At 48.8% G+C, this 18,661-nt stretch overlaps 1 protein-coding gene across 1 annotated transcript in view; it reads left to right on the forward strand.

Annotated features, from left to right (window-relative positions):
* Positions 1–18,661, forward strand: part of LOC119394536 (talin-2) — a 612,547-nt gene that overhangs the window by 384,602 nt on the left and 209,284 nt on the right. Inside the window, exons 31-34 of the mRNA XM_037661859.2 lie at positions 2,432–2,656; positions 3,279–3,503; positions 4,186–4,275; positions 13,593–13,715. Coding sequence (XP_037517787.1) covers positions 2,432–2,656; positions 3,279–3,503; positions 4,186–4,275; positions 13,593–13,715 — 663 coding nt within the window. The remainder of the gene's footprint in view (positions 1–2,431; positions 2,657–3,278; positions 3,504–4,185; positions 4,276–13,592; positions 13,716–18,661) is intronic.

Here is an 18,661-nt window from a genome sequence, read left to right on the forward strand (position 1 = left end):
AGACAACCACCCGTTGGTAGCTCGAAGCCACAAGCTTTCTGAGAAATCCGTGTGGATTTCTTTGTGGCTTCGTGCTACAAACGGGTGGTAGTCTATTTTTCCTGTCGTAATCCTTCTGCCACCTTGCAGGATTCCGTAGAACTCATTTGCAATACTACATGTCTATGTGCTTCGAGTTGTCGGTGAATTCGCCCTCGCACTGCCAATTGCTAGCTGCCTGGTTAGCTCAATTGGTACAGCGGGAATTATTGGGAATTATTGGCAAGTATTCGAAATGAAAGAATAGATGTATATTAGTCCACATATAACCCCCCATGTAAAGGTATGGTTTCACTGCAGTGGAGGGGTGCTATGCCGTGAATGCACCTTTCCAGGAAAAATGCGCATTGCCGCGAAGCCCCACTTCAAGGTTAAATCTACATGCTACTCTCACATCGATCCATCATTTTCTTAAGTTTAAAAGCTTGTTATACCGGCTTATATGATCTCAGTATAGTAAATCTTAAAATGTAATATATTTTACAGGTTGTCACTTGCATTCTACCGCAAGTCAAATCCTGCTACTATCTGAAGTTGCTTCCACTTCCTTTGAACCAAAAAGAATGACATATGCACATGCCTTGTTTCAATTTTAAAGAAAAGCTGTGCAGGTTAGTTGGGTCATGATAAATATGCTCATTTTTCTTTATAATATGTGATATAGACTATTTGAATTTGCTTCGAACCTAAAATTTACAATTCGCACAAGCTTACTATTTTCTAGGGGTGTGCGAATATTCGAAATTTCGAATATTTTTCGAATAGTGTTTGCTATTCAATTCGATTCGCAGTGGAATTTTACTATTCAAACTATTCGAACTTCCCAAGAACAAATAGAGTCAACATACGATTGAAAGTCACCCCTTCAGATTTTTAATATGCTTCACCTCATTACACTCTCGTATTGCGGCAAAGCTGCCTTTCAAGCTCCGTTACGGTCGAACTTTGCCAAGACACAGTCAACGTCCGATAGGAAGTGGGCCCTAGATTTTCTATATGCTTCACCTTATCACACCCCGGTATTGCGGCAAAGCTGCCTTTCAAGCTCCGTTACGGCCAAACTTTGCCAAGACACAACGTTCGATTGGAAGTGGTCCCTAGATTTTTCAATATGCTTCACCTCATCACACCCCAGTATTGCGGCAAAGCTGGCCTTCAAGCTCCGCTACGGTCGCAAATGTATTAACTCAAGGAAACGCTGGTTCCAACATGGAGATGTGGCAGAGGTGGGGGCTCAATTATAGCTGTTTTGGACCTGGAATTTGGGCAGGAAGTCCGAAAAATCGGAAGCCGAAGCTTATTAGCATCCAAAATTTCAGATGTTCTTATATATCGACGTCTACGAGGCAGATTTGGAACTCCGGACTTGAAGGGAGCACATCCTTGTCCGCCATATCAGTTGGGCTTCCACAGAAGTTGAAAGAGGAGGAGAGGCTGAGGAAATTGTATCTTTGCCTATCACGTGTAAAATGTTGTCGGCAACACTTTGGTTGCACCAAATCATGTGCATAAATACAATTCGGCCTCTACATTGCTTCATTCTTGATAAGACAACAACACCACCCCGCCAGTGCTTCATCAACCTAGTGAAAAGAAACACTTTCATGTTGCTATCTCATAAGAATATGCTTAGGAAGCCTCTCTAACTGCAATTTCGCTTCGAAGTATGTATTCGAAAAATATTCTAGAAATATTCGAAAAATATTCGATTCGATTCGCACTCACACTTTAATATTCGAATTCGCTTCGCACCCAAAATTTTGCTATTCGCACAGCTCTACTATTTTCCCTTTCTTAACCCATCCTCCACCTGGCAGGATTCCACTGAACTCATTCGCAATACTTCTATAGCGTAAGCGAACTGCGTGGATGCGCGCACTGAAGAAAGAAACTGCTTGGTTGTGCGCACATCCATAATGCAAAACAAGTGAAAAACCTGTAATAATCCTTCATCTTATTGCAAACAAGATGGAATTGGTTTATGTGAGTCCCTAAAGCAGGAAGCACGTGCACAGTGGCATCGTCTGTGTATGCTGCCAGGTATCTGCCTTTCGAACATTGCTGTTGTAAATATCAAATAAAACTTGAGCTTACTAGAAGTTACATTTTCAATGATAGTGTGAACAAACACTGAGAAGAACTTGGAAGCAATATCTTTTGTCATTTGTTTGGGCTGTAACTAGCATATGTAATGCAGTCCTGTACAAAGGGTGAGCAGCCAGAGAATGCATTTCTGCTGAGCACCCGGATGTTAACATTTTGTTCTCGAATTGAGTGGCCGGATAATGGGGTGGATTTTTTGCTCAAGGTCACTTGAGGGCAGCCGACAACGGAAGCCTCTCATGCGTAAAACGTTCAGTGTACGAGACTGTTTTGTTGGAATGCAATGCAGGCGCTGAATGCTCGTGAGTTCCCCAGCAGCAGCAGGTCGTACAGTGAGCTACAGACCAACCTGAACGAAGCTGCTGCAGAACTCAACGAAGCCACTGGCCACATGGTGCAGTCCTCGCGCGGCAACACTGCCCAGCTAGCATCGTCTGTGCGCCACTTCGGGACAGCCTTTGGCAGCTTGCTGGGCTGTGGCATGGAGATGGCTGGCCAGACCCAGGATCAAGAGGTATTGTCCTTCGAGCACATGCTCTGCTATAGACAGCCCTCAAACGCAGGCACATTTTTGGCCATATTGAAAGAGGCAAAAGAAAGCCTTACAATGCACCTGTCCTTGATGTTACCTTTAGTTTGTGTATTTTTGGCTTGGGCAGTTTATGAACCTGTCCTGTTTCATTAAGTCCCTTCAATGTGAATAATGGGTGGCAACAGAGCGAGTCATAGTTTAGAAGGGCCATCCTGAAGTATCAAAATTTTGTAATGAGCCCTGCTAGTGAGTTAATTGGTAGAGATGTATGGCTGCAAGTACAGTCTCCTCTGTTCCACATCGATATAACAAAGCCAGTGTAAGGAAATTCTCATTATAACAAAGTAGTCAACTTCTTATAACTTCAGGACCATAGAATGAGCCAGTCTGTGTGCTCTCTCTGCTGTCCCGTTTTTGCATGCTGTTTCATGCTCAGATGTGTACCAACTGGCCCATCCACAATGAGTGTTACAGATCATTGCTTTTCCAAGGGACCACGTAGCAGTGTCTTGCAATAGGTTTTATATTCCTCTAACACTAGGGCACTCAATTTAGATGCCTACCACGTTTGAACATGGGGCTTTTTGTCTGTGTGGGCACATAGGTGCGCTCCCAGATGGTGGTGAGCCTGAAGAATGTGTCGATGGTGTCGAGCAAGCTGCTGGTGGCAGCCAAGTCGGTGGCGGCCGACCCAAGTGCCCCCAATGCCAAGAACCAGTTGGCTGTAGCCGCCCGCAACGTCACCGAGAGCATCAACCACCTTGTGAATGTGTGCACCTCGGCTGCGCCTGGACAAAAAGAGTGCGACAGTGCGGTGCGCGCCATTCAGGTGAGTTTTGCAACACAAGTGAGCAGGCGTAATGATAAATTGTTGTCGGAGATGACGGACTGCTAGCCATTGTCACTCCCAGCTCAGTGAATTCCTTATCGGGAACTGTGATGACATATCTTGCAATCTGCTGAACATGTTCAGCATGCTAAACATAGCGATAAAATGTTTCAGGCAGAACCTCTCGATAGAAGTGCATTACCTACTTGCGCATCCCGCAATAGGATCATGCGGGCAACCGCCACAGAGAACACTGAGGTCCACTCTACAGAAGAAACATGTAAGCGTCTATGGCTTAGTCAGTATTTCTAATGATGACCTAAATATTCCAGCTTTAATGTACAGCTAGAAAACGCGTTATTTACCGTCCGATTAGAGTCAATGTCGCGCATACCAACGCAACTGTGGAAGTGCTTCTCCATCACCAGCTGTCCCTGAGCACCACAGCGAATGCGTGGAGAAGTAGGCCCATGACACCGTTGCGGCGCCATGCAACAGGCCACACCTTTTTTTTTTTTTATGTAGTGGCCGTGACATTGGTATTGAAGCTTAATGAATATGTCCTGACATTCTAACCATTAGATGTGCTTAAATGCTTCTTACATCTTATGCATGGGCCTCCACAGCAAGCTGACCCATCTTAAGCCTGTAGGTCTTTAACTCTGCTCTTTCTGTTGTGTAGATGATGCGCCCTATGTTGGATCAGCCCAACGAACCAGTCAATGACCTCACCTACTATGACTGCCTTGACACCGTGCTGGAGAGGTCACAGGTGAGCATATCAGCTGTGGTTACTGCTTGCTGCGTCAGCTCTAAAGTAGCTTCTCCAATTTGTGGCTCCTTTTTATTCAAACTATGACGTCATGTGAGTGGTGACGTAACAGATGCCAGTGGAACCAATAACAAAAAACAAGTGCTGGACAAACAGGTACTTCTCCTAGACAAAGATTGGGTCAAAGATTGCAAGCAGTGGCTGCTGGCTAAGACTGATGCAGATACTCTGCCATTCATGCGTATGCCTTGGGATCCATGCAAATAAAGTAAAAGCTAGTTAATTTGACACCCGTTAATTCAGAAAATCGGATAATTCAGATGCATTCTCTTGTCCCGGCAGGCCTAAGTATTGTTCAATGGCACCAAATGCTCGTTAATTTGGTAATATTTGGTCGTAAGCCGGTTAATTCAGACGATTCTCAGAGTGTGCCAAGTGCGAAGTACTACAAATGTGCGTCGCAAAGGAGCAAAAAGTGCATTAGCAGACAACCGAAACAAGGTGGTGCAGTCTGCGTCGCCATCATGATCAGCGCAAACCGTACGGTAATGACGTTTCGGGTTAGTGCGTTTCGGATTAGTTAGGACAGGGAGGTCCTGAGCCGCAGGGTGACACTGTGAACAAAGTTGCTAGGGGCGAAAATTGCGGCTTTTACACTGCTCTTATGAAAAGTAAGTACATGATTTACGTATTCATCAAGAAAATGAAACGGTATTGATGTAATAGAATTATGTATTTTTGTTGTTTTCTTGATACTTTCGATAATGCGGTGACTACTTGTTGGCTGATGATGCCTAGGTGTTGGAAGATAGTACAACCGTAGGACCATAAGGTGGTGTTGCTGTGTTTAGTAGGCTGCATTGGCCATAGCTTCCTGTAGACGTAATACGGTATGAGGTTAGCTTGAGATCTCGTGTCAGCTTTGAATCCTGCTGGGAATATGCTGTAAGGGGAGACAACATCCTTTTGAACTTTGATTCCGGACATTCAAAGTTGGTAAAAAGAAGTGTTGCATATGCCTGCATACTAAATAGTTGCCGAAAAATTGTGTGCGCATGTCGTAGCTAGATGCCTGATGAGCCAAGTTCACAGATTAAGAAAAAGTGGTTACCCGGATGCCCCGATTGCCTCCTTGACTGAGAAGCTGGTTAAAGGTTTTATTAGGACTAGCGATAGGATTGACGAACCCCAGGAAACATCAAAACAACGGCCTATTGTCTTGCCATACATTCACAACGTTTCCGCCAGACTGAAGAAAATCGTGAACAGGTTCGGCACACTCGTTGTTTTCATGGCTCCTAACAAACTAATTTCACTGTTTTCACTGTATCATAAAGTCAACAGCAACCAGCAGTGGACTAGTGATTTGTGCAGTGTCAACCATTCGAACAAGTTTATTGTAGGCGTGTGCGAATATTCGAACTTTTGAATATTCTTCTAATAGTGCTTGCTATTCAATTCGATTCGCACCAGAATTTGACTATTCGAACTATTCAAACTTCCAGAAGATAAATATAGTAAACATCCGATTTTTCGGACTATCAAGGGACCGTGAAATTGTCTGAAAAATCGAGCTGTCTGAAAAAACAACATGCTTTTTTTATTCCGCTCAAGCAGTCAAATCGCCACAGCCACGTCTGAAATAGCTTTAAAGGGACCCTGAAACAGTTTTGACGATTTTGTACAAACACATTGAGCCAGTAGAGAAAGTCCTAAGGATCATTTAAAGACCGATTTAAGCTCTGTGCGTAAACTGTGTAATTTATTACAAGGTTTTAAAGCTGTGAATTGCCAACGATCACAGCGGCTCAGCCAAACGCGTTTTCAAACCGCCCATTTCCAGTGTGCGTCGTCGTGGGAACGTGACGTCACGCAGGCCGCTGATCTGATTGGATATGTCCAGTCCACGTCACTGAACCTGCTGTGGGCAGTGAGCATCGTCTGCCTGTGTTACAACGCGCTCTGTGTTGATGTGAGCTGAGCTTATCTCGAGGTTTCTTTTCTTGGACGCAATGAATTGCCCTAGCCGTGTTGTGTACTACATATCTAGCAATTTCTAGCAATTGGTGACTAGTAACGCTGCGACATCGTGCAATGTTCATGAGGCATCTGGCGAGCGGAATCCCTTCAGCTTGTCACTGCAATGAGCGTCGCGCTCTCGCTGTCCGTTCAACGCCACGATCCACGTTTTTGTGGCTGTAACTTCACCCCTGAATACACAACCACATTGCCCGAGTTTACGCTTATCGGTGATCGTTCTCGAAATATTTTTGTTTGTCCGCACGCTTTTGCAGATTGTCACCGTACAGGAGAATAAAATAAGATCTGCTGGTAGTGTGGCGGCACCTGTCGGAGCAGATATCAACCACCCCGCGAGCTTCGTCTTTGTTGGGCCTCCGAGATTGCGCGCAACCCATCGGCGCGCAATATCTGAAGCCATGACTGGGCAAAGCTCAAACCGTCAAGTGCGCACATGAGAACGCTGCGATCGCCGGCGATGCCAGGGTATCTGTGAGTTGAGGGTGCAAGGCAGTGGTGAGGAGGAGGGTTTAGATATAAATTCCGTAGCGGCCTTGGTACACGGTGCGTCGCATAATTTCTGGTGCGAATGATTTGGGGATGCTCCTGCCTAAACGCTGACAGAACTTCAAAAAACCGTTTCAGGGTCCCTTTAATGCCTCCCATTACAGTTATCAGGCATTTTGGTGTGCGCCGGGGCTCTCGTGAATACATTCGGCACCTGCCAAGAACCCTGCTTAACTACGTGCCAACCACCAAGTGCAAATTAGCGTCTCGTGATGAGCGCCACTAATATCAGCAAAACCCGGAATAGATTACAGCTCTCTTGCATGGAGCGTTTGGAAACAATGACGTGGAACGCAAAGGCTGTGGCAGAAGAGCGGACGACTCGTCCGGCTTTCCCCAATGCATGTGCGCACAATCATGCGCACACGCATCGCCAAATCTCCGCCGATTCACCACATTTGCTGCCGCGTGAAGACGATCATTCCTAGTTGTGTGCAGCACATCGCCTACCGAGCTGACGCCGTCACTGCCGGGGCGCTTATTGTACCGTACACATGTGTTTGCCATGACAGCGTTCGTTCGGATAGGCCTAGTTATGACATGGCCACTCCGTTTCCTATTGCACACGGGCACGGCCATGGCGAGCTGCTTTCGTTCGTGAGGGCAACGCGTCTGTGCGGTGCACTTAGCGGTCTCGCACAAAGAGGCAGCATAAACAGCGGCGTGGCGTATTCGGGTTATATGCATACCACTGCGCTAGGCCACATGCACTACTGAGCAATTAGCTGAAGATGCTTATCATAAAGGTTGGGCACATTCGCCGCCTGCCGCCATCACGCCTCCGTGCATTTCCGGTGCTTATCCGTAAAGACATCACCGCACTGCGCCGCGACAGTTGCCCCTTCAGATTTTCGATATGCTTCACCCCATCACACTCTGGCATTGCAGAAAAGCTGCCTTTCTGACTCTGCTATGGCCGCAAGCAGATTGACTAGCGAAATCGCTAGTTCGAACCTACAAGATTATTGATAGACGCGGCAGAGGTGGGGGCTTTAATTAATGCCATTTCGGACCAGAATTTTGGGCAGAAAGTCCGAAAAATCGGACACCAAAGAGTTTCAGCGTCCAAAACTACAGATGTTCTTATACATTGACGTCTATGGGGCAGATTAGGGACTTCGGACTCGAAGGAGAGGTTGAGGAAATGGTGTCTTTTCCTTTCACATGTTGTCGACAACACATTGGTTGCACCAAATCATGTAAATAAATACAATTTGGCCTCTGCAGTGCCTCATTTTTGATGAGACAACTAGGGAACTTTACCCCTCCAGCGCTTCACCAACCTAGTCAAAAGAAACGCTTTCATGTTGCTGTCTCATAAGAATATACTTAGGGATCCTCTGCAGCTTTTTTTTCTGTAATTTCGCTTCAAAGTATGAAAGAAATATTCGACAACTATTCGAAAAATATTCTATTCGCACTCACATTTTATTATTCGAATTCGATTCGCACTCACATTTTAATATTCGAATTCACTTCGCACTCAAAATTTTGCTATTCACACAGCTCTAGTTTATTGCTTGTGAAAAAGAACTTGTTTATTGTGTTCCCCTTTCGTGCGGAAGGAAGTAGTACATTGGACGAACCAGTCGGTGCATTAACACACGACTGCGCGAGCATCACTATAATTGCAAGCAGATTACACACCTTGGAAACATGGCTTCTCATTGCAGCAGGTGTTGGTGTCATCCAAAATTCTATTGTATCACAATGTAAAAACTCAAAAGAATGGGAAATCGTAATAGGGTAGTGAGTTGGAAAATACTCGTGACGGCCAGTGCGGACAGGAAAAAGAAATGACGACACAGGTGCTGTCTAAGAAACTGAATGTTTACTAGAAAAAATACCAAAGATATGCAGTAAAATGCCACATGAACGAACTATTCAATTGTACGAGCCTTTCTTAAATCCCCCATCGAAGCGCCATTGGACCCAATGCTAACGCATCTCAGTTTAATGAATTTAGTGCAGAGCGCATTTCAGTTCTACAAACATATTTTGTGACACCATCCAATGCCTCCCACGTCATATTGATCAGAAATTGTCTGAAAGACTGGGTACAGTCGAGCCCGCTTATAACGAACTTGAAAGTGTCGCGAAAAGTGGTCACTATATCAGTAGTTCGTTGTATATGGACTCACTTTTAAAAACATGCACTCAGCGGCCAAGCCATTTTTTTTCTGTGCACTTTTATTAAAGTGTTATAACAACCCCTCCGGTGACAAGCTAAGCCTTTCGCGTCGTGAAGCGACGCCCGCTACGTGCTCACCCGAGTGAATTACCCGCCTTTGCAATGAACTGACACCGTTTCACCGAAGCGCGATACTGCCACGTGAAGCCGATCATCGTGGGCTAGTTGCGTGCAGCGCGTCGCCTACTTGGCTCGCAGAGTCACTGCCGGGCCGCTTGCTGTATGCCGTATGCACGCGTTTGTATGTTCTTCGGGCCTGCTTCACTCTGAACCGTGCACGGGTGCGGCGAGTAGCCTGTTCGTTCAATGCGGCGAAAACAAGCATTTTGCAAGCAACGCGCACTCTACGTCTCCGCGATGCTCTCGCGGCCCTGCACGACGATGCGCGGTGCACTTGAGTTGTCACCTAGTCAAACACGCAGTATACGCTCGCTGTCTGTGTCGACGTTTTTCGGTGGCCACGCAACAACAGCGAGCTACTTTCGTTTCTACAAAGCGATGCGCACTTAAAGCGGTGTCGCACGACGCGGCGGCGGCGAACTTGCGAACGGCAGCATGGCGCGCTCGTACCGCCGTCAATCCGCACAGTGTACGGCGTATACCACACGCGCAGCAGAGCAGATATCTGCAGATGACTGCGATATAAGGTCGTCGGCTATAAGTCATAACTGCACGTTCATCGACGGCCACCACCTCGCCTTCGCTCTTTTCTGGTGCTTATCCGCGCAGGCATCGCCGCAATCGCGTGGAAGTCAGTATCACCGATCGACCGGTCTCTGCAGTTACCGAAAAGACGGACAACCTTTTGGGGCACATTGTGGCGTGGACGAGTTTAAAGACGCAGTGAACTTTTATGCGATGGAAAGTTATCGCGGTTATCACTTCTTGCATTTATGACTTCTTGCGTTCCAAGGCATTGTTTGGTACATCGTAGCGCTCGTAGCTACAGAGAACGGCGTCAGAGAAGGTCACCGTGCGAAAGCTGAGCGCAAGGCTTCATGCTGCCTCCTTTTTTTTTTCCTCACTGCCGTTCTGCCACTGAAGAAAAAGGCTGGAAAGTGAGCGACCTCATTCGTAGCGTCCGAAATCTGCATGCGGTGCTCGCCGATCAGGGATATCTTGTCGCGAGTAAACTGGAGTGGGGCACGCGCAAGCGCGCGCCCCTCTCACGTTTTAGAAGGCATATTTTAACTTTTTTCGCTTCGTATGCGCCATATTTTTACCGCGACCGTGTCCGAAGTGTTCGTTGTAAAAGTAGGAGGCTTTGAAAAATGTTCGCTATATCTCGACGCAGCTTCAATGGTTAGCATAGGAAAATTGTAAGTGCACCCAAATATGGTCGTTATAACCGATAGATCGTTATACAGCATAGACCACTTATAACGTAAGTCGCCGGAGTCTCGAATATCCGCACTATAAGCGGTACCGCACTATAACCAAAACAACATTTTTGAAAGGTTGCACGTGTGCAAAACATGACCAACGGGTAGGCGCGCGATTCCGACTATCGAGGCATGCGACTGGGACGTAAGTTTGCGTCTGCTTACATTTGGAAATGTTGAACGGTTAGCGCCCGCGGACCTGCGGTGCCGACATAACGAACGCGGAAAAAATGCGCCGTCACAGGAAGTCACCGCGGTAGCACACTACGCGTGCGCCATGTCGAAAATGGTGGCGACCACAAACCACCACTTGAGTGTTTCACACGCACGCCCGCGTTTTCGTTAAAGATGTAAGTCACCCCTTCTAAATGCAACAACTACAAAATGTTTCATTGACTCGGCACCAAACCGCAACTTCTGTAGTCCACGGCCGCCGACATGGCAGCTAGCGCTCGTTAGGCCTAGCGTGCGCGTTGCAACTTGGCATGCCGCCGCGAGACGCTTGCCCTAGGCAACACGGAGATCGGGCGTAGAAGAGATCGCACTCGCGAGCTAAACCGAGGGCATCACGCGTGAAACGCAGTTTCGGTTCACGGTCGGGAGAACAGCCGCGGCAACTATCCTGAAAAAGTCTCTCAAGCTTGTAAGTCCGCCTGTTGGTGGCAAAGGCGAAAGCTCAATCGCGTCTCAAAGCATTGTTACTTGCGGGGGAATCGAGGTTGCACGTGCGATATCTGCACTCTACGACGAAGCAACTGTTTTCCCGACAAAGACAAATGGCGGTAACACGCTCTTGATGCGGACGCGGGCGCCCGTACGTAGCGGAGCACGTATGTCATGCGGCAGAGGCAAAGCGCGCATGTCAAGGGGGCAAAGGCTTCTCCGTCGGCCACGCAACCGCTCCCCCTCCTCACACCACGCACCCGCGCCGGGCTGCTGTCCGCCACCGCCATCCCTTTTTTTTTCTCCCCCCGCTCCTTGTTCGTTCCGCATCCGCTCCTCCTTCGTAACGCCGTCGCCGCTCTCTCCCCCGCCGGCGCATCTCCGCTGAGAAGCACGCTCGCTCCCTCGCATCTCTGAGAACGTTCCGGCAGCCGCATTATAACCGGTCTTTCATCTCGGGGGACTGCACAATAAGCGGTATGCGTATGCATGGAGTTCTATGGGAGGGTAAACGGGAGTCAGAAAAAACAGCATTATAGCCAGTACTGCACTGTAAGCGGTTACATTATAAGTGGTCTGAGCTGTACGTGGGATCGTTATAAGTGGGTTTGACTGTACAGACAGCGCTTTGCATTTTGAGAACTATGTCATCTGTGACTCTGACGTTAAGACATGCGCCACTATGTCAACAGAAGAGATTGTAGCGAGCACCCTACCTCAAGAAAAAAAGGAGGAGGAGGAAGAAGTAACCATTGTAGAGGAAGCACCAAGAACTTCAGCTAAAGAAGCCCTGATGTACGTGGAGAAAGTAAAGTCTTTCGCTGCCCAACAGGTTGTTGTGCCGGAAAAGGTTTATGAGAGCTTGGACACAGTGACTCAATTTATGACCACTGCAGCCCTAAGTATACAAGTGCAGCAAAAGATTACTGCATTCTTCAAAACATGCTAAATAAGCAGATAATCACATTCAAATACGCAGCATTGCAAATAAAAGGGTTCAAAATACATTTCAACAACTTATGTTTTCTTTAGCTTCTGATAACAAGTTGCAATATAGCTATTTCAGTTCAGTGAACTTTCACTTCAACGAACTTTTCCATGGGGTCCCTTGAAGTTTGTTCAAGTGAAGTTTCACTGTATGTGGCTAAGAAAGATTAGCAGCAAAACCAAACAACCCCCCCCCCCCACCTCCCTCCCTCTAAACATAACCAACAACCACAGCAATAATATCACGTGTAGAAGATCAGAACTGCACACGTTCCAGGAACCTCATCGATCAGAGCAATAGAAGAGCAGCTCATGCACGTGTCTTTCTTTTTTATCATTTCGAACGCCTCCACAATTGCCTGAGTACGCTGGCTCTTGTGCCTAGTTACCACGACTGTCTTACTCAGCTCTCCATTGCCGCCACATTGTCGGCAATGGAGGGCAAGGTGTGAAGGCTGTGTGCCCCTCATAGAGCTAGCATGCTCTCTCGCAAACGGACGTTGAGACACTGCCGCATCTGTCCTATGTAGAAGCTACCACATGACAAAGGTATGGTATACACAACGCCACAGGCATACTCGACGAACCATGTAGAGTGTTTTATGGAACACTCATCGTCAAAAGAAGCCACCCCTCCTTTTTGCACAGTTGTCGGTCATCGGTAATCTGATCACTGGCAGAATACATTGTCTTTTATACATCAGTAATTGAAGCTTCCAGCGTTATCGCTAGCGTTCACATAGGCTCCCGCACTAACTTGACTACTTACGTAATGCGCATGATCTTGACAGAACAGTCTAAAACAGTCTCGAAGCTTACCAGACATTGCATCTTAACAACTGTAGCACACTGAAGGGACACTAACACAAAGAAACAACATGGACGCAGCGCTAACTTCCAACAAATGATTTATTTACGAAGCAGACACATGAAAATATAGAAAAACCAAGCAACGCACGCAGGCGCATTAGTACGAGTCTTGTAAACTTATTTTTGTACTCTCATGTTATCGTTGGCTACACATCTTTCACGTGTAATGATAATTAATAATCTCGTACTTATGCGCCTGCGTGCATTGCTTGTTTTTTTTCTCATGTGTCTGCTTCGTAAATAAATCATTTGTTGGAAGTTAGCGCTGCGTCCATGTCGTTTCTTTGTGTTCCTGTCCCTGTGGTGCGCTACAGGTGTTAAGAGGGATTACCAACATGCCCAAGCTCAAGTTCTTTCAGACATTGCAGCACAGCCTGTGCTGATCACATCAGACTAAAGAAATAAGGGCACGTGGCTTTTTTTTATTTTATTTTTTGAAGTTTATTTTATTTATTTCTTTCTGATACAGAAAGAAAGAATATATTGAAGATATATTCAAGGGGATTTTACAACTGTTCGATATACACAGTGATTTGTTTCCAATGATTGATCAGGGCTCAAGTTTTGCACCTAAGTGTATGCCATGACATAGATCTTTGTCACAGTGTTGTACAAATGCCGAATGATGGTCTGTACAGAGCCTGGGGGATGCGATGACTGGCATTGCCAACCATGCCAAGCACGGTGAACACGAGCAGTTCAGCGAGAGCGTGCGGGAAGTGTCCACTGCCATCTGCACCCTGGTGGAGGCTTCAGCCCAGGTATTTATTTCCAGCCCCTTTGCTATCTGTAGTTCCCTCGAGGAGTATCGACACCATATTGTTGCTCTAAATAAAGAGCACTGTTGTGCCTCACAGTGCCTCACAGTGCAAATTTGTAAAGATTCAGAGCAAGCTGACAAAAACTGGGAAAGGACATTCAGTGTGCTGTCTCAGGACTCCTCTTTGAAAACACTGACCATCGAGATTCATCTGGTTTTCAACATTTCAGTGAACTTCTTGAGTGTAAAATTTGGTGGAGCGGTGCTAGGTACTTCCCACGACCTACGACAGAGCCATCAGCACAAGAACTTCGTAGCAGCTGTCGCCTTGCCGGCCTTTTGCCATCGTGCCATGCCTCGTGAAGACCAGCCCTGTACGAGCATTGTGAAGAGCCACACATGTTCTCAGCAAAGGCAGGGAAAGGCTTTGATGAACGACTGACCCATTACAAAAGGCCAATAATAACTGGAACCCTGCCAGCCAGGCTAGGAACGTGCTTTTTTTATTTGACGAACATGGCCCCAGTTTGGTATGAGAACCATGCCGACACGCTTACTATGTGGACCTGTCTTGTTGAGGAAATGAAGTGTTGACTTGGACGCTATGAGCAGAAGCAACTCCGAGAACTCAGGTCATCTGCGAGCCTTGCACTGCGTATATTGAGCAAGTGCTCAGACTGTGCAATACCCGCAAATGTCAGAGGACCTTCTAAAAAAATAAATTGAAGAAGACTTCCTCATTGAAAAAGACAACCTGAATGAACACCGTGCGAGACAGGACACGGCACTGAAGGCTCACAGAATCGCACCGAATTGTGGACGGCTGGTATAATGCCACGACTGAAGCCGCCAGATTGTGGCACCCACTTTTCCCCAAAAATTGAATACTGGTCAGCATTGGCTCACAGGCACAGGACCTACAGTGCATAGGTAAATGAAGTGATGCATTATTGGAAACCGAGCGGGTGGCCAGAGAGCTGGTGGGAGCGGGTCAGATCAGAAGAAAAGGAAGCAAGAATGGCAGACTGGGCTTGCTGGTTTAACATATTTGAAGTTTTAAGGCGCGAATAAGACACTGACGAAGAATAGGAACACTAGAGTTACTGTATATGCTACCTTTAGGTAGCAGAGTTGCGCCTCTGATAGAACTCGCCGCTCGCGCCACCATTCGCCCAGCGCGCTCACGTGCGCAAAAAGCATCCGTTTTAGGGAAAGCCAACTTCACGGCTGCGCGGGTGCTGGCGATCGCCGCGCCACCACCGCTGTATCAAGCCAAACCAAGCCGTCCGGCGAAGCGCAAGACGGTCCAGCTGAGTTCGGATTGTTTGTCGTTGTTGTGGTGGTGTCTTCTGCTGTCCGTTTTTGCGAACGTCTGCGCGGCGCAGCGCCCTGACTCAGTGTTGCAAAGTTGCGACAATGACAGGATGCTGCGCTCCCCACTGCACGAACCGACAAGAGCACGGAAAGGCCTTCTTCTCGATTCCATGTGGCAAGTCTGTCTCCGTCGTTCGTCGCCGTCTCAAGTGGCTGCTGCGCATGAGACGTCAGAAGTCGGCGATAACGAACAGGATATATATATCGCTTCTCTCTCACTGGTCAAAGGTTGACTAAAAATCGAGCGGGACAAAACGGTAAAAATATGCGCGAGTGACTGTGAAGGAGGTGATGTGTGTGAATATGAACCTTACAGGTCTATCAAAACAGCATAATTCATTCCGAGCACTGTGCGGCATAAAAGTTTGAAGCATGACCGAGTGTTTATTATATGCCACATCTACCTAGACGTACGCGAAATTCTAGTTAGCTTGCGCTATTTGTAAAAGACAGTGATAATTTTAGCACTTGTTTTCTCGAGCTATTCACTTAATCTTTTGAAGCGCTGCATCAGAAACTACGTGAAACGAATAATTAGGCTGAATTTAATTGGTCCAGAATCGTGACCGTCGCACTTTTCCTATTTGCCATTTAAAACAAAAATATTACTTGCGATAGTGTTTCATCTCCACCTGTTCAATCTCAAATTATTGTTTCTCTGAGCTTTCCATTCTTTTTTTTTCTTCGAATCGAAAGTCATTGCGCCAGCCACGCGTTGTGAACGAACGAGAAAGTAGACGGAGCCGCTGGGCCGAGAGGACAGCAGCAACAACAGCAGCCGCGTCGGCTCCTACATTCCAGAGGGGTGGCTTTCCTGCTTAGCGTGGATGCCACGGCGGGCAAGATGGCGGACCTATGCGCAACTCTGCTACCTAAAGGTAGCATATACAGTAACTCTAAGGAACACACACACGGAGCGCCTTCTGTGGTGTTTTGCGCGGCGGGGGAGGCAGACTCTCTCTGGACCTCGTAGGGTAAGCACGCATTTTCTTTCCCGTCCGTCGGCTCCTTTGTTTGGGCTCGCTTGGACGGAGTTCGCTAACGGTGCCTTGCGCCAGCGGCGAGCGCTTACCTTATGTTGTCCTTTCTGAACGCTAGGCTGAAGAGCGGTGCGGTGCATTCGCGCGTGGTCTTACTACGCCGAAACCGTACCTATCGAAGCCAACGCGAGCGGTGTTTGCCCTTGCTCGAGCAATCGGGCCCTGTGGTCACAGATCGTAAGAGTACGCAGCATAGTCGCGAGGGACCGTTTCCCGCGGAGACGTGCTAGCGGCACCCTTTGTGCTGTACTTTCGCCCGTGGCGTGGTCAAGCCTGTTTTGCTTCTCCTGCCGCCTTTGGGAGCGGGCGTTGTACTGCGTTTGTGGTGTTGCCGCAGGCAATAAAGTGTTGCGGATTTCGAGAGCAGTACTGTGTACTTGCCGCGCTACGCTCGGCGCCTTGTTTGCGCTCGAACGTACCTGTGCAGCGGCGCGCTAGTTCACGCGAGGCGACGGCAGACGCGGCCCTGTGGCTCGCTAAGTCCGAACCCACGCTAGTGCCCGTACTCCTGTGAGATACGTGCACACTACACTGGCGCCCAATGTGGTATCACAAGCTCATTAAGCTTTTGACTGCTCTTAGCGAGTCAGTACGCCTGTGCGTCTCGCGCTCGCCGCAACATGTCTGCTTCGCGGGATTTTTGTCCGTTGACTTTTCTGGCGGATGCCGCGTTGCACGAGAACGAGGCCAGGTCCTCTGTCGAGGGGCACCTTCGTGCATCCGTACGTGTCGCAACCCCCTGTGGGGACGACACAAAGCGCCTGCCAGCTCCCTTTGGAGATGGAGTGTCGTTGTGGACTGGGCCCTTTGCCCTACCCGAACGGAAGGGTACTGCAGGCGCCTTCGACTGCTGCAGTACCCTTCGAAATGCGTGGCAGTTCAACAGCACAGCACTTTCGGTCGGTTCCCTGTGGAATTGACGGGGCGCAGGCTCTGGCCCATGCCGACTTTTGCCCGCCGTCAGCCGTGCAACCGACAGTTCGAACACACGCTGAGCAGGCGCCTGTATTGTCGTCGGTAGCCGCCCCAAGTGGCAATTATGTTCGACAACAGGCAAATCCCTCTAAGAGCCTCTTTTGCTCTGGGAATGGCATGCAGGGCGGTAGTCCTTTTGAAACCGCTCCACTGATCGAGCTGGGAGACTGTTCACCTTCGCTCGACCGCGCCGCTAATGCACCAACGGCTTCCTGTGAAGCAGGTGCGACGCAGACGCTGCTGCAAAATGCCATCCAGTTGATCCAAGCGCTCTCGGAAGCTGTACAAACGCTTTCGGCCGTTCCGAAATGCGCTCACCCCGCTGTTATGTTGCCTGTGCCAACTTACAGCGGATACGGTGATCTGCTCAGCGCCCGAGATTACCTTGACTCTCTGTGACGTTATCAGAGAGCAATGGGTTTGGACGATCAGGAGGTGCTCGGGCGCGTTGTCCCGGCTGCACTGACTGACGCGGCGGCGAGGTGGTATCGGCTTTCCGGCTACCGAGCAGCAACCCTCGAGGAGTTCCGCGCGGCCTTTCTGCGCGAATTCCTACCCGCTGACTACGAGAGTGGGATGCGGCGAGAGCTCGAGCTCCGTACACAAGCTCCTGATGAGTCGCTTCAGGAGTACGTACGCGTGATGGACGACCTTTTCTCTATCGCTGAGCCCAGGGCCTCGAACGAGGAACGCGTCGAACGGGTGATCTGGCAGGCACATCCGACCTTTTCGGCGTACCTGCGCGGCGGTCGCTTCCGCGATTTGGAGGAGCTGGCTGCCGAGGCAAAGCGCATTCAAGGCGACCTTCTCGCCGCGCGCGCTTATCGCCCACCGCCGCCAGCCAGCGAGGCCCTTGAGCCGCGCTACGCATGGCGAGGGACCGTGCCCCAACAGCAGCCCCACGGCGCTGCCTTTGCGGCTGCCAGTGGCTGCACGTGGGAGTTGAGCGCTCGCGCTCTTGACCCCTACACGCACGAAAGGCGGGCAGCCTGTGCTGCACCACCTGAAACCCACACGAAGGGACGCCATTCGACCCAACGCAGTGTGGGTTACGCTCGTCGATACGTATCCTATGATAACGTGGCGAGCCGATCACAGCAGCTCAAGGCTGTTCCATCTCGTGATAGAGACCGAGATGAAGTGCGCTGTTTTCGCTGCCGTTAAAGAGGGCACATAGCAAGGGAGTGCACCGTATCTAGGCCTCCTGTGAGGCAGGGAAACGGATTTGCGGGTCGTTCGTGAGGGCACGGGCGACCCAACCTTTGCTTATCCCCTCTGCGTACAGGGCAAGCTTTCTTGCTGGTACGCACGCGCCGTTCATTCCGGTCATTATTGCCGGCCGTGAATTTTCGGCGTTGCTGGACACGGGCGCTAGCGCTTCGTTGTTTGGCGAACAGGTATTGTCCCACTTGCAGAAGCATTCGGTGCACTTGCGGGACTGCTGAACGACATTCACTCTTGCGACAGGCGTGGCCCATTCGGCTGGCGCCGCAAGGTTGACTGTCAGATGGAGAGATCGAATGAGACGCGCGCGTTTTGTTCATCTCCCAGGGCTCAA

This window comes from Rhipicephalus sanguineus, chromosome 5 (genome assembly GCF_013339695.2).
Source record: "Rhipicephalus sanguineus isolate Rsan-2018 chromosome 5, BIME_Rsan_1.4, whole genome shotgun sequence".
Taxonomy (NCBI): domain Eukaryota; kingdom Metazoa; phylum Arthropoda; class Arachnida; order Ixodida; family Ixodidae; genus Rhipicephalus; species Rhipicephalus sanguineus.